At 42.5% G+C, this 13,147-nt stretch overlaps 3 protein-coding genes across 4 annotated transcripts; 1 reads left to right on the forward strand and 2 right to left on the reverse strand.

Moving 5' to 3' along the window:
- Window positions 1-18: 18 nt before the first annotated feature.
- LOC121680120 (molybdopterin synthase catalytic subunit) lies at window positions 19-2,016 on the reverse strand. The gene is made up of 4 exons (XM_042059329.1): window positions 1,896-2,016; window positions 1,394-1,547; window positions 1,163-1,286; window positions 19-464 (listed from the first exon to the last, which is right to left on the reverse strand). Exons 1-4 carry the CDS (start codon window positions 2,014-2,016, stop codon window positions 390-392), a joined length of 474 nt encoding a protein of 157 aa, XP_041915263.1. The 3' UTR covers window positions 19-389.
- Window positions 2,017-2,292: 276 nt separating this feature from the next.
- LOC121680122 (molybdopterin synthase sulfur carrier subunit) lies at window positions 2,293-2,955 on the reverse strand. The gene is made up of 3 exons (XM_042059331.1): window positions 2,853-2,955; window positions 2,522-2,643; window positions 2,293-2,432 (listed from the first exon to the last, which is right to left on the reverse strand). The coding sequence occupies exons 1-3, from the start codon at window positions 2,895-2,897 to the stop codon at window positions 2,306-2,308; spliced, it is 294 nt and encodes a 97-aa protein (XP_041915265.1). The 5' UTR covers window positions 2,898-2,955; the 3' UTR covers window positions 2,293-2,305.
- Window positions 2,956-5,197: 2,242 nt separating this feature from the next.
- On the forward strand, window positions 5,198-10,606 carry fstb (follistatin b). 2 transcript variants are annotated; one of them, XM_042059315.1, is made up of 6 exons: window positions 5,198-5,404; window positions 6,227-6,418; window positions 6,622-6,840; window positions 6,962-7,186; window positions 7,638-7,868; window positions 9,608-10,606. In XM_042059315.1, exons 1-6 carry the CDS (start codon window positions 5,320-5,322, stop codon window positions 9,694-9,696), a joined length of 1,041 nt encoding a protein of 346 aa, XP_041915249.1. In that variant the 5' UTR covers window positions 5,198-5,319; the 3' UTR covers window positions 9,697-10,606. The 2 variants fall into 2 exon arrangements, with proteins under 2 accessions (XP_041915249.1, XP_041915250.1); XM_042059316.1 differs by lacking the exon at window positions 9,608-10,606 and adding an exon at window positions 9,188-9,570 and having other exon boundaries at window positions 5,203-5,404.
- Window positions 10,607-13,147: the final 2,541 nt, after the last annotated feature.

Genomic DNA, 13,147 nt, shown 5'->3' on the forward strand with positions numbered 1-13,147 from the left:
CATGCATGTGACTTCAACTGTGTTAAAATATTGATATATTTATTCAATTAAGGCACCACAGTCAGTGAACTTACAAAGAATATTGTCAATACATTGTAATTATTGTATTGTAATGATTGTAATTATATGATTAATTTACTTTGTATTTACTTATTTAAATTAGTTTAATACCCATTGTTCTGAATGGAAATGCATAGATTATGACAGATTTGTCATGACACATTCTTAACACTATTCAATATAGTTCTGACATAATGTTACTGCATTAAAGCCAAATGTGTTGTATTTCATTAAAAAACAGGTAAAGGTGCGAACCAGTTCAGTATGTAATTCGAAATGCCATAATAAATGTGTCCCAGTGTGAATCTTGTGGGTTGCATATACATTCCTTATTTCTTCCCAGCAACTGACCACAAACACTCCTTGTTCTGTTTCCAGCTGGCCTCTTCAGTTTCATAGACCTCCTACGACAACAAAAAAATGATTCAATGTTTAACGTGTTTGCTAAAGTTTTACAAGTGATTGAATAACAAGTTATGGGTTTCGAGGCTAGTAAAAACATGGATATGGACTCAACAATGAAAAATATGAAACTAAATACATTTGCCTCTTAAAGTAATACATGTAAAAAAGTATGATTGTTTGGACAACAATGACAAATATGAATACATATCCACAAAGCTCCCATAAAACAAATATTATGATATGTGTGGACAACATTTCACTATAATAAAATGGAAATAGTAGTAAAACAGCTATAAGCACATTTAGTGTGCTTGGTGACCCTATTCCAGAGTTGAAGGGTCAGACAAAGTCAGAGGTCTGGCATGTCTCTTGATTCCTGTATGAAATACTTTCTTTCTTTCACACAAGAAAAGACCAGAATCACAAGACCACTCTAAGTCACATGAGGCCAATTGGTTTTGCTTTCCTGCTTCAACAATTTGTATGGCATTTGGAAGCACCACTGGAAGGCGAATTCTATCCTTATCAATGCCACCTACACATGTGAACCTATTTGGAATATTCTCCTAAACATTAAGACATGTACAGCCAGTGACAACAACTGTAGAAACTCAGAGTTAGGGTCAGGGTTAATTTAGTATAATCAAACAAAACATTATTACGGTATATAGTAGATGCCAATGGCTAGCGGATTAACCTTTTTCCAAATGGGCACAGTCGCCTTGAGGGTGTCAATGCAGAACCTGACCGCCTCCAAAGAGTCAACTCTATGAGGCGATGAAATCCCCACCATCACACTGGCCTCCGTCACAGGGACAACACTGCGAATAACATCCCAAATTAGAAATGACTATTCACCAAAAAAGGAATAAATTACACATATGCGGACAGAAAGAGACAGATCTGTCATGTCTGAAAAGAAGCTGACCCCAATCTGTGCTGGATACAGATGTGCCTTACTGTGGGCCACTTGGCTCTGATGCTGGTGCAAATCTTCTTCATCTCCGACTCAGCCATGGGGATGTAGGCTTCATACTCCAGCTGTATTACCGTCTTACCTTCAAAACTGTCTCTTGTAGTTCCTTTGGGGAAACAAAAAACAAATACAGGGTCCTCATTTAAATGCTGGTCTGAAGTCTGAAATCTAACTAAAGCTAGCTTAATAGACAAAGACAAAATCCATTTGCTCATTTCTTACCATGAGCAAAATACTATGCACAGGTATCAGTGGGTCAGCTTAATACCCCCACACAATACACTTTGCTCAGTGAGTGACTGCACTTTGTAATTTCAGTTAGGTCCCTGTGTTTGTATTTGTGCGCTTGAGGAGTGGTGAAGGTAGACTTGTTCCAAACTTGCCTCAATAGATTCAGCACAGTGAAACTGGTAAATGTGTGATGTGAACATTGAAAAGCATGTTGATCTCTCACCAATGAACATAGATATGGCTCCACAAGATGGACAGGTGACAGAGGTGGACACATCATCAGATGAGAGTTTTTCATGTGTGAGTTTGATGAGGTCACGTGGACTGTCCACATCCTCAGACATCCCTGTAAATGTAGGACAATAAATTCACTTCACAGTTCTGGAGGAAGAGGACATGTTTTTGGTTGTTGGAGTAAGTAGACCTCAAGAGGAAACTTTGTAGAGGAATTGATCTGAAAAAGATTTTAACTTAAAGTTGAATTGTAACGAGGAACAGTAGCACAGTAAATCTGTGTGTTTTGTTACTTAAAGAAGATACTTTTGGGTATGTCCAACATTTTGTAAATGTATATCAGATTACATCGGAAAGATTGAAATGTTGCACAATGGCATCCAGACCTGGGCTGGGTGATCAACCCCCGCTAAGGGGCGGGATGACTGCCACTTCGTCCCCGTCGTGTAAACTGACAGTCTGGTCACACAAATCCACGTACTCTTGACGCACAGCCAGCACCACGTGCTCGCGCAATACGCACAGTCTTTCGTGAAAAAGAATAACAACAGAGGTAATTTACATGTATAAAATGTAAACACATCATAAGTACATATATTATGTGCATTAACCTACTTTGGATGCCTCTTCTCTAGTTCTAGCCACAGCTGAATAGTAGTCAATTCAGACGGAAGTTTGACGGTCTCTGACTTGACCCCCGTTAGTTCAGCACCTTTGGCGAAGTAAAGCACTGACACCTAATCAGACAGAGGCGGGCAAAAACGGTGAGCATAAAATACACCTAAGTCCTCACAAACAAACTAGTGCAACAAACTTACAGAGATACTGCTTTGTGACTGTAACTGTAAATTACTGATGACAACCAAACGCACTTCTTCTTAACCAGCCACGCATGGAAAGGTGCTGCATTTAGCTTTAAAACAATTAGAAAAAAGTTGTTGCCTACCTCGGAGATCATGAATGGAGCTTGGAGTACAGCACTACCAAACATGCGGCAGTTTCTGGTTCAGAGGGATAGATGGGCGTATGTGTATTTCCTCAAATCTACACTACTATTGGCTGTGCTAAAGATCATGTGATGCTAAAACAGGAAGTGATCGGGACCTCGCCCACGTGACAGTGACCGATCAGCTTTCTTTTATGTCTATGGCTTCACCCCAAATAGATCATTGAAAAATGGTCAAGCAGAGAGAATAGGCTTGTATTAAATTTCCATTATCGCTGTTACTTCTGCGTTAGTGTTGGTTAGAGGTGGAAGGTAACAGAGTAGCCTACGAACACTAGGCTACTGCCCTAAACTAACACTTAGATAGATAGATAGATAGATAGATAGATAGATACTTTATTGATACCCAAGGGGAAATTCAAGAACATACTTTCAGGTATGTCTACACTGAGTAACATTTCTGGCAACTTTTTTTACTTTCACTCCCCATTCGAAACATAAATATCTGTGCTTTCTTCTCATTACACTTTTAAAATAAGCTCGTTCATTTTGTGTTAATAGGCCTACATTGTAGAGTATCAATTAGTTTTATTTCATGTCATTGCGTGCCTTTCTAACATCAAAGGCAATGTCAACCCTTTGCAACATATGCTGGGGCGCCAAATAAAGCGGAGCACCAAAACAATGGTTACATGATAACAGAAAACTTCTTTGTCAAATAGTGCTTCAGAATATCCGGACATGGAGGCAGTCCGATGACAAAACGTCTTATTCTTTGTTTTGTCGTTTTTCATGTACTATGCAAGCATACCTCAAACAGAATGTTTCATCCATGTACAAGGCAACAAGCTTGCAAGCAGTGAAAAGTTGTTAAGAGTTAATTGTTATATTGGAATATGTAGCTCATAATCTGCTCCTTTTATCAGAAACAGACAGTAAAATACTCCAAAAAGGCTAGCCTACTTTTTACTTTTGCTTGAGTAGGCTACATATCAGAACTTGTACTTTTACTTGAGTAGAGAGGTTGAATCAGTACTTTTTACCAGTCTTTTTTTACATATCTGTAGGCTACTTCTACTTGAGTATGGGAAGTGTGAGCTTTTGCCATCTCTGATGTCTGCTCCATTCAGGAACTTCTCAGGCCTATGTCCATGCTCCATGCATGTCCAGTATTCGGTGTAATCTGCGCCTTTTCGCCATCGCAATGAACGGTCATGGCTCTCACTTATGTGTCTCCAATTCAGAGGAGGTTGGTTTTTTTGCGACTGTGTTCATCAAGACCTTGAGTAACCTTGCGTTCACTGTTACTTCAGTAAAGCGACACTGTTGACCTATGTAACCCATTTAGTAGGTTGGCATGGGAGTTGATTTTTTTCTAGTGGTAGTCTATAAATCATTACGTCATTCCATTCACGTCGGGCATCAAGGATATAGGGCAGTGTTTCCCTCTAGGACAAGTAAACAAACATAAACAACAAATCGAGATGCTGACTGACGGGAAAGTCCTTTATCGACGCTCTGCAACTTTATTACGGAGACTGGGCACAGACATTGTAATTCTCTCTGTCTACCGGCAGAGGGGTCGTTGCAACGCCTTCATTTTTCTTTGTGGCATGGTTCTGATGTCATCGTCTACCTGCGCATTACCCTGCTCGTGTCTACTACCTGAGGAGCGTGATGGACATTGGTCAATTGTCGTGTGTGGAAAGAGAGAGGATTTCGGTGTCCTGCACCACATTCACTGTCATTTAATACTCCTGACGAATCCGCAGCCTCTTTTGAAACAGGATTTGTAAGGCTATATTTACAAGTTTGACCCAGGGGAGGACCAAACAACTGTCTCAACTAGATCTATTATTAGAAGAATTCACTGTAATGGTCCACCTGATGAATGATGAATGTCCATTAGTTTGGGTGGAGACATGGACTTTTCTCCATATACTACATTAGCCTAAATGACATCAAATGTATGTATGTAAAGTAGGCGTATAGTCTAAAAAGGCTCATCAACATTCAAGAGGTCTATAGTCTCAGATGAATTTGCAGTGGTTATCATCAACCGTTCCCACAGACTGTCCCCATATTACGCAGACCAAATAACCAAAGCAGAGATGCAAATTAATTTGGTCAATTGCAATCTGTAGGACTAAAAAGGTATGTCTGCTATCAAGAAGAAGAAAAAACTGTCGGTAGCGCGCCACCACTGTCGCCAAACACTTCTGTTCGTCAGGAGAGTCGCTAGCTCCATAAAGTCACCTGATATTTTTTTGGTGAGGGGAACTTTTATAATACTTTCTCCACCCCCCACAACTTTGAAGACCGCCCACCTCAGACTTCTGCAAGAGACCCTCATATAGATTTAAAAGCGAGTCAGAATCCGTCTGAATGACAGTCATTGAGTGCGGGACATCGTCAGCAGAAAACTCAGCTGGCTATCTTAGTCGCTCACTCGTCCCATTTGCCTAGGATGCTACGGTCACTGCAGCTTCGCCAAAGCGTCATCGCGCTTTTCTTATGGTTCGCTCATTTTATGGATGAACACAAAGTGCAAGGTACAGTGCAGTTGCTTCTGACTACGCATATGTCTTAATTCGACTAATAAAATGGAAAAACATGCTATTTAGTGCAATTGCAGTCCTTCATTCTTGGTATAATGCACAGCCTTGAACTTAAAGTTTTTTATTATAGCGCATCTCCTCTGGCAGTTTGGTGGACAGAACAAATACAGTTATTCAGAGTGCAAAAATGTGAATATAGTTGCATGTGCATACAGTTATGTTGTGGTATATAACGTGAAGAGTTTGCTGATTACATGTGTAGGCTACAGACGCTTCTACTCAACGCCATCTGTTTTGAACTAGAATCAGATCATGTCTAAAGTAGTTTTTAAAAATATATATTATTATTTAGACAAATTGGCAGTTATATATTATGTCAGAAAGTCAGGCGCGCACTGAATTTGGAGTGATTCATGCTAAAAGTTACTTAATAACATTTGTCATAGAATTTCAAAATCGAAAACCGTGCGTTAACATTGAGACAGCACGTCTTTTTACTCTCGGAACTATTGTGCGAGTGAGGAGTAGCATACTTTGGAATGCTGAGTTGTATTGAGAAGTTTTGCAAGTGTTTACGTAGCCTATATATTTGCATGTCGTGTGCAAACAGCCCACTCTCATTCCATAGGCTGATTATTACTGTTAACCGAATTAATTGTGTGTGATGTCTGTATGCTACTGAGACCTTGAATTTACCCTTTGGGATCAATAAAGTATCTATCTATCTATTAATGAGAAAATTAGAAAATAATACGAGTGGAACGATGCAATGTTTTAGACTTGTTTCTCAGTGAAGTATACGATACTTTTTTACAGCTGGCAATTGCTGGCTTCAGCAAGGGAAGAATGGAAGGTGTCAGGTCCTCTATATGTCTGGGATGAGTCGGGAGGAGTGCTGCAGGGGTGGCCGCCTGGGCACCGCGTGGACTGAGGAGGATGTGCCTAACAACACTCTCTTCCGGTGGCTGATCTTCAATGGCGGAGCCCCGAATTGCATTCCATGCAAAGGTATGTAAAATATGAGTGCGTAAAATATAACAGTGTGACGTAATAGGCATTAGCCTTTGCGATTATAACATAGTTATTAATAAAAGAAAACATGAAAAGGATAATGTTAACAAATTTCTTAGCCTGGCATCCATGTGCAAATATGACCTCAGTGACCTCACTAGTGGTCTGACTGGTGGTTCAATTTTCTCTGATTGATTTAGAGACATGTGACAACGTAGACTGTGGTGCGGGAAAGAGGTGCAAGATGAACAAAAGGGACAAGCCGCGCTGCATCTGTGCCCCCGACTGCTCCAACCTCACTTGGAAGGGCCCCGTGTGTGGGTCAGACGGCAAGACATATCGCACCGAGTGCGCCCTCCTCCGGGCTCGCTGCAAACGACACCCGGACCTGACTGCCCAGTATCAGGGCAAGTGCCGAAGTAAGTGCCCACTCAGAAGGTCTTGTTCTTTCATGTCCTCCACAGAAACCTGCCAGAATAAACAAGTCAGTGTTTCAGCTTTGATGATATTGGTACATGTAAAATACATATGTCTTCACAGAAACGTGCCATGACGTGCAGTGTCCAGGAACCTCGACGTGTGTGGTGGACCAGACTAACAGTGCCTTCTGCGTGACGTGCAATCGCCTGTGCCCTGAGGCATCACTACCGGAGCAGTACCTCTGTGGGAATGATGGAATTGTTTATGCCAGTGCTTGTCACCTCAGGAGAGCCACGTGCATTCTGGGAAGATCCATTGGAGTTGCATACGAAGGCAAATGCATAGGTGTGTGAGAGCCGCGGGTAGATCTTATCTGACCCTTTTAAAACTTCAAATTGTCTGAAGTATTTCTCTTGGCCGCCATCGTGTAGTCATTTCTTAGCAACTGATTACCACAAGCTGTGCTTCCCTGCCATTGAACTCTGTTTCAAATTAAACATGTGTTTTAGGTCTGGTATTAATTGACATTGCTATACCATGAAGGGAACACAAAAGACGAATTAGATAGGGTGTTAGATTAGCACCCCCTCAAAGCAGTGCAATAGTGCAACCTCAAAGCAAGCGCTCCCTGAAGGAGTGAATGGAGGAGTACTGAATTGGAACAGTTCTTCCTGCAGTTCACCTCTGATACTCTTACAGCCATTTAAGTGCACACAAATCTACACACACAATTCAAATGAGAAACCATTAGCAGGCGTAGTCAGTTGTTAACAGTTGTTATTCTGTCCCCTCCAAGATGCCCGGTCGTGTGAGGACATCCCCTGTCGCAGTGGAAGGAAGTGTCTGTGGGACACGCGCACCAGCCGGGGTCGCTGTGCCGTGTGCGAGGAGGCCTGTCCGGAGGGGGGCACCGGGGAGAGCGTGTGTGCCAGCGACAACACCACCTACACCAGCGAGTGCGCCATGAAGCAGGCCGCCTGCGAGAAAGGCCTGGTCCTGGAGGTCAAACACTCCGGGTCCTGCAACTGTAAGTAACAGAGACTAAATAACAAACAAAACAAAGCAACAAAAAAAAAAACAACTAAAACCAAACAGAACAGAAACAAACCAGACCAGAGCAAAACACACAACAAAAGTCAAATTGGGATTACAAACAAAACAGCACCCCAAACGAAAACAGTCCCCTCTCCCTGCCCAGCCCCAGCAGCCCCCACTCTTCTACCCACCCCTCCAACCTCTCTCCAGCCCCTCACCCTCACACCACCCCCTCCCCTGCTCCAGCCCCTTCAAAAACACCAAATCCCTGGTGTAGACCACAGGGCACCAGAAGGAAATGGACTTTTTGGAAAACAGCTGTGCTTGTATGTGCCCTCTGTGCACTGCGACTTTCATTATTCATCACTATACAGCAAAACAGGACAATAAATCTATCACATAATAGTCTGATACATTGATTTTGGAAAGAATTCGGAGCACAAAAAAAGTGACATCTTTCTACTTCATTTGTAGTGTCAATATTGGTGTGTTTGAGTTATGTGGTGTTTTCAATTGGTAGCTCTAAATCACTTCGGATCCGTCATTACCGAAGGCTCTGTTCTGGGCAAATGTACACAGAAATCTCCGGAGTGACACAAAATCGGAATAGTTTTCAGACTTCCAGAATGGAAACTTAAGATTTTACACAGTGCTTTCAAGGAAAAGTAGAAAAGCGTGTCACAGTCTTCCTGATGTAAATAGGGACATTAAGTCTCACTCTATGAAACTTGCTGCATTTTTATGCCTGAAATACTGATGGTGTTACAGTATGTCTGTGTGTGTGTGTGTGTGTGTGAGCGTGAGTGAATATTGTATGATGTTTATGATAGTGTACCAGAATCCAAATGTAGAGGTCTTAGCACATAAGGTAGATTATGTGCAACACCATAACCCTAGAATGGTCATATTACTACTGTAATGACACGTAAGTGGTGCCCTTGATGAATTATGGACAAATCTTTTACTATGCCCTCATTCAAAGGCATCCATTTTCTGACCAGTTGAGACCAGTTTCTGTGTCAGTAGTGTAGTTTGTGAAGTGAAGTTTATAAGGGAATGCTTATGTGTGTGTGTTTCTGCTTTCGTTTTTTTATTGTTTCAAGTTAAACAAAACATTCTGCTGGCAAAATTGGCTCCCTTAAAACGAAACTGCAAAAGAAAAAAAAGAAGCAACAATGAAAAATGAAAATGAAAAACAGATACCTGCAGGCCCCCACATCCATGGGGAACCAGCTGGACTCACCAGTGCCAAAATGAGAGCCTCTCTCTCTCTCCCTCTCTCTCTCTCTTTCTCCCTCTCTCTGTTTCTAGGCTTATAGGCCACTGAACCTACAGACCCTCACACGGTCCCCCCCACCTCATCACCCCACCCCCACCCCCCCTCCATTGCCAACCCTCCCACCCACTCCAGTGCTACTCCATCCTGCGGGCTCTTGTGCGAAATGACATTGCGTAATCTCACTCACCGTTGTCCGCCAGCGGAGCGAGCCGAGCCGAGCCGAGCAGCAGCAGCAGTGACGGCGGCGGCAGCGGAACACAGCCAGCCAATTGAGTGCAGAGAGCAAGAGAGAGAGAGAAAGAGAGGAGAAAAAGAGGCTACGGCAGCCATTGCCTCTTGTTTCAGAACAGTGAGACTGCTGATGATGCAACAGCTCTCTGTGTACATGCATACATTTTTTGCATATATATATACACACACACATATATATATAAATATATTCCTTTATGTAGCCATCTCTGAAGAGCTGGAGGAGGATGTGGAAGATGAGGACCAGGACTACATGGATTATACTTATGTGTCTCCCCTTGTGACTGGATAGTCCAACATTGATAATGGGACACTCGAATCTGGCCTGCAGAGTCGTGTTTATAACTGTATATACTGCGTGTGCTTATTTATTTTACGTGGAAGGAAACAGACACGGTTATGTCTCATTGTGTGTTCTGGATGTCTATTTATAATACACATTTGTTTTTGTTTTTTTTCTCTTCCTATTTATACATCTGCAGTGGCTGACCAACTGTATACCTATATCTCACACTCTGTATATTACCCTCTAGAGAAATTTTATTTATTATGAGGTGCAATGCTACCCAGTGAATGTTAGAAGTCTTTGGTAAGCTGTATATTGCCTATTTGGTGATCTGTACAAATATTGTATGCTCTTGTGTTGGTCATTTTTATCTCCAGTCTTCAAGTGGAATACAACGTTAACCTGCATGTGGTTTATTTAATGGAAAATCTGATGCTCACTAATAAATGTATGGCTAGTGTGAGAAATGGATCTGTTTTGTTTACAAATCAAAGCTGACCAAAGGGGCTTTGTTCATTTTTTTCTGGTGCATCTTATGTCTTCTTTTTTGAAGCATCTCATTTTGCATAGTGGGTGATATTTTGACAGTACAACAGGTTTGTGTTCTTTTCTACATTAAATTGTTGAACATTCTCTTTTGTCTGCTACACAGTTTGGTTGTCTAAAATGTGCCATTGATAAAGCTTGAACACCATTTATGCCAATATTTGCAGTCAATGTTCTGTTTCATGTACAGCAACAGGACAAAGTTGGTTTATCATGATGTACAGATGTTAACTCAATATCAATCTTTGCATTATATATTATTTTCTCATTAATATATATTTTTTTCTCTTTATGTATTTTTTAATGTTATAGATCAGTTATAAATTTATAGTTTTGTATTTTTAATGTAAATGTCTAATGTATATAAATGGTTATGATGCTATTTGTAAAGCAAAAAATAGTCATACAGTAATAAAAAAAAATGTATTCCATGACACTTGCACTTTGACTTTTTCTGCTTTTATCTAGCTCACAGTGTAATACCATGTATTACATTCTTTTAAGAGGAGACTAACCCAGGTTTACACTGGTGTAGCACTAACTTAGCTAACTTAATTAGCCTTGACCTTGAGGATTAAACCTACAGCACTCCCAAGAGGCTATGGGCAAGGCATTATCCTGCGCTCATGAGAAGTGGGTTACCTGAGAGGGCGGCCAAAGCAGTTGCTAACAACCAGCAGTTGTCCTTTACAGTATAGGCTTGCCCAACGTAGGCTACTTGTCTGGCTGGTAAATAAGACATGAGGAGGTGGAGGAAACTCATTTTTGCCAGGAAGTTGCACAGACAGCTAATTGGCGAGGAAGACAAACACTGTCCTGTTTCGTTCCCCCTGTCTTGGCTGGATGGTTACAATTAATCAGGGAATTCTTGGAGGTCTGCGTTTAATCGGGCCGTGTGGGAGTTTTAACTGCTTCATTAGCAGTCGACTCAGTAACGCCACATTTGCCCCCTGTGACATCCAAAGAGGTCAGCCCAGTGTTTCAGATGGGCTTATCGTAATCTCCCATTCTGTGTGGAGTACGTGCCTTCAAAAATGACTGGTACAGACGTCTGCCATGCTTCTCCATGGTGGAGCACATGTTTCTCCCTCTCTCTCTCTCTCTCCCTCACTGAGAGAAGAGCTGACTCAGCAGTGTTAGGCTTGGTTGGCACTGTCTGCACTGATATCTCTGTGTTAAAAAAGGGGGTGGGTGGGGGTGGGGGCTGGTAGTGGATGGAGGTATCAGGGCTGCCCGCTACCCTGCCAGGCGGCATCTGCGATGGCTCAGAAGACTGAGTGCGGATCTAATCACATTTCACATTACTACAGCCAGCGAGATTGTTATCAGACCATGCTGTGGGATAGAGCGTGTCTGCGTCTGTTTTGGAAAAGGCAAAGGAAAAAAAAAACTCTGCCTCCATAACGATGTTAAAAGAAAAGCTGACGTGATTGTACAGAGCGGTTTTGTGTGTGTGTGTGTGTGTGTGTGTGTGTGTGTGTCTTCTTCCCATGCCCTCTGGGACAATGTTATTGTCCTTGAAAGTTAGGGAGGATGCCCAAAGTCTAGTCACTTGTCTTGTTTCAGAAAGGGAGTGATGGTAATATCAATTCATGTGAGTTCAAACAAGGACACCATCTTTTCTAACTACTTTCTTTTTCTTCAGAAAGTAGGGTGTGTGTGTGTGTGTGGAGGGGGTCTTATTATGACAGCCTCACAGAAACCACAAGGTACTGAAAGGGGCGTTCCTAAATAAACAGTCTCCACAGTCTGAGGTGTAAAGAACTCATCCAGGGTTGGCAGGCAAAAGCAAACAAGCATTTCTTTTCCCCCCTTTTGGTCGTCTTCTTATTTGTGCAAATGACAGTTTCCTTTTACCCACCCCTCCCTCCCTCACCCCCACCCCCACCCCCACCCCCACCCCCATTTCTCTTCACCAAACTCCCAGCAGACAGGGCAGAAAGGCCTATCCTCACGGGTTGTTTCCTGGTGGTATAAGGGCATGGCGTGTGTGTGTGTGTGTGTGTGTGTGTGTGTGTGTGTGTGTCTCGGCACATCCCAGGCAGACAGTTGACCAGCAACCCCCTGCTGGGACTATCCCAGGAGTTCAATAGGAACGTGCGAGCCGGTCAATGGCTATGAGACAGTGCCGGGCCGGTCAGCCGAGGTCTGTGCACTCACAGCATGCAACAGACACGGCTCAAAATAGACTGGACTTCGGGGTTTGTATTAAAATGTTCTCTGCTGCTATCACTGTGATCAAAACCAGTCTATCTCCTGTCTTATGTGGCTGTCGACGTGCAGCATAAGCACATATAGAATTTGGGCAAGCAGATTGACTAATTTTGTTAGTTTGCAACGCTGTGCATGAAAGACTAAATCATGGTCTGTGTGTTTGTGTATTTTAACAACTAGAACACATTGGGGAGTTTGTGGGGAGCATGAATCCTGTTGCCTATTGGATCTGAGGTTAGGCAAGTTCACAGCCTTTGTCTAATTTATAGGTATTACAACTGTGGCGTGGGACCTGCAATCTGAGTTAAAGGATTCGGTGAGGTTCGCAATCCATTAAGTACTGTTAATGGAACATGTTACAACGTTCTTAGAAAATGCACTCGGAGTGCAGTGAGGGAGAAAGTAACCTCTCTCCCGTAATTGGCAAGAGAGCACACCGCCTGTTGGCTTTGAAACACCATGACAGAGACACGCCGTATATCATGGCGGCAAATTGTTGCCATTTCTTTCGTTATCGAAAACATATTTACGTAAGACAATGGAGGCCTATGGGAGTGTGCTCCCCGGACAAAAGTCTGCACAGTGCGCCCCAAATGAGCATGCATTCCTCGTTACACCCCACTTTGATGGGGCCACCAAAATGAATGACCTTCACGAACATGAGAGGAATGAACATTTTGTTCCCTGTGAGGTAAGC

This window comes from Alosa sapidissima, chromosome 13 (genome assembly GCF_018492685.1).
Source record: "Alosa sapidissima isolate fAloSap1 chromosome 13, fAloSap1.pri, whole genome shotgun sequence".
Taxonomy (NCBI): Eukaryota; Metazoa; Chordata; class Actinopteri; order Clupeiformes; family Clupeidae; genus Alosa; species Alosa sapidissima.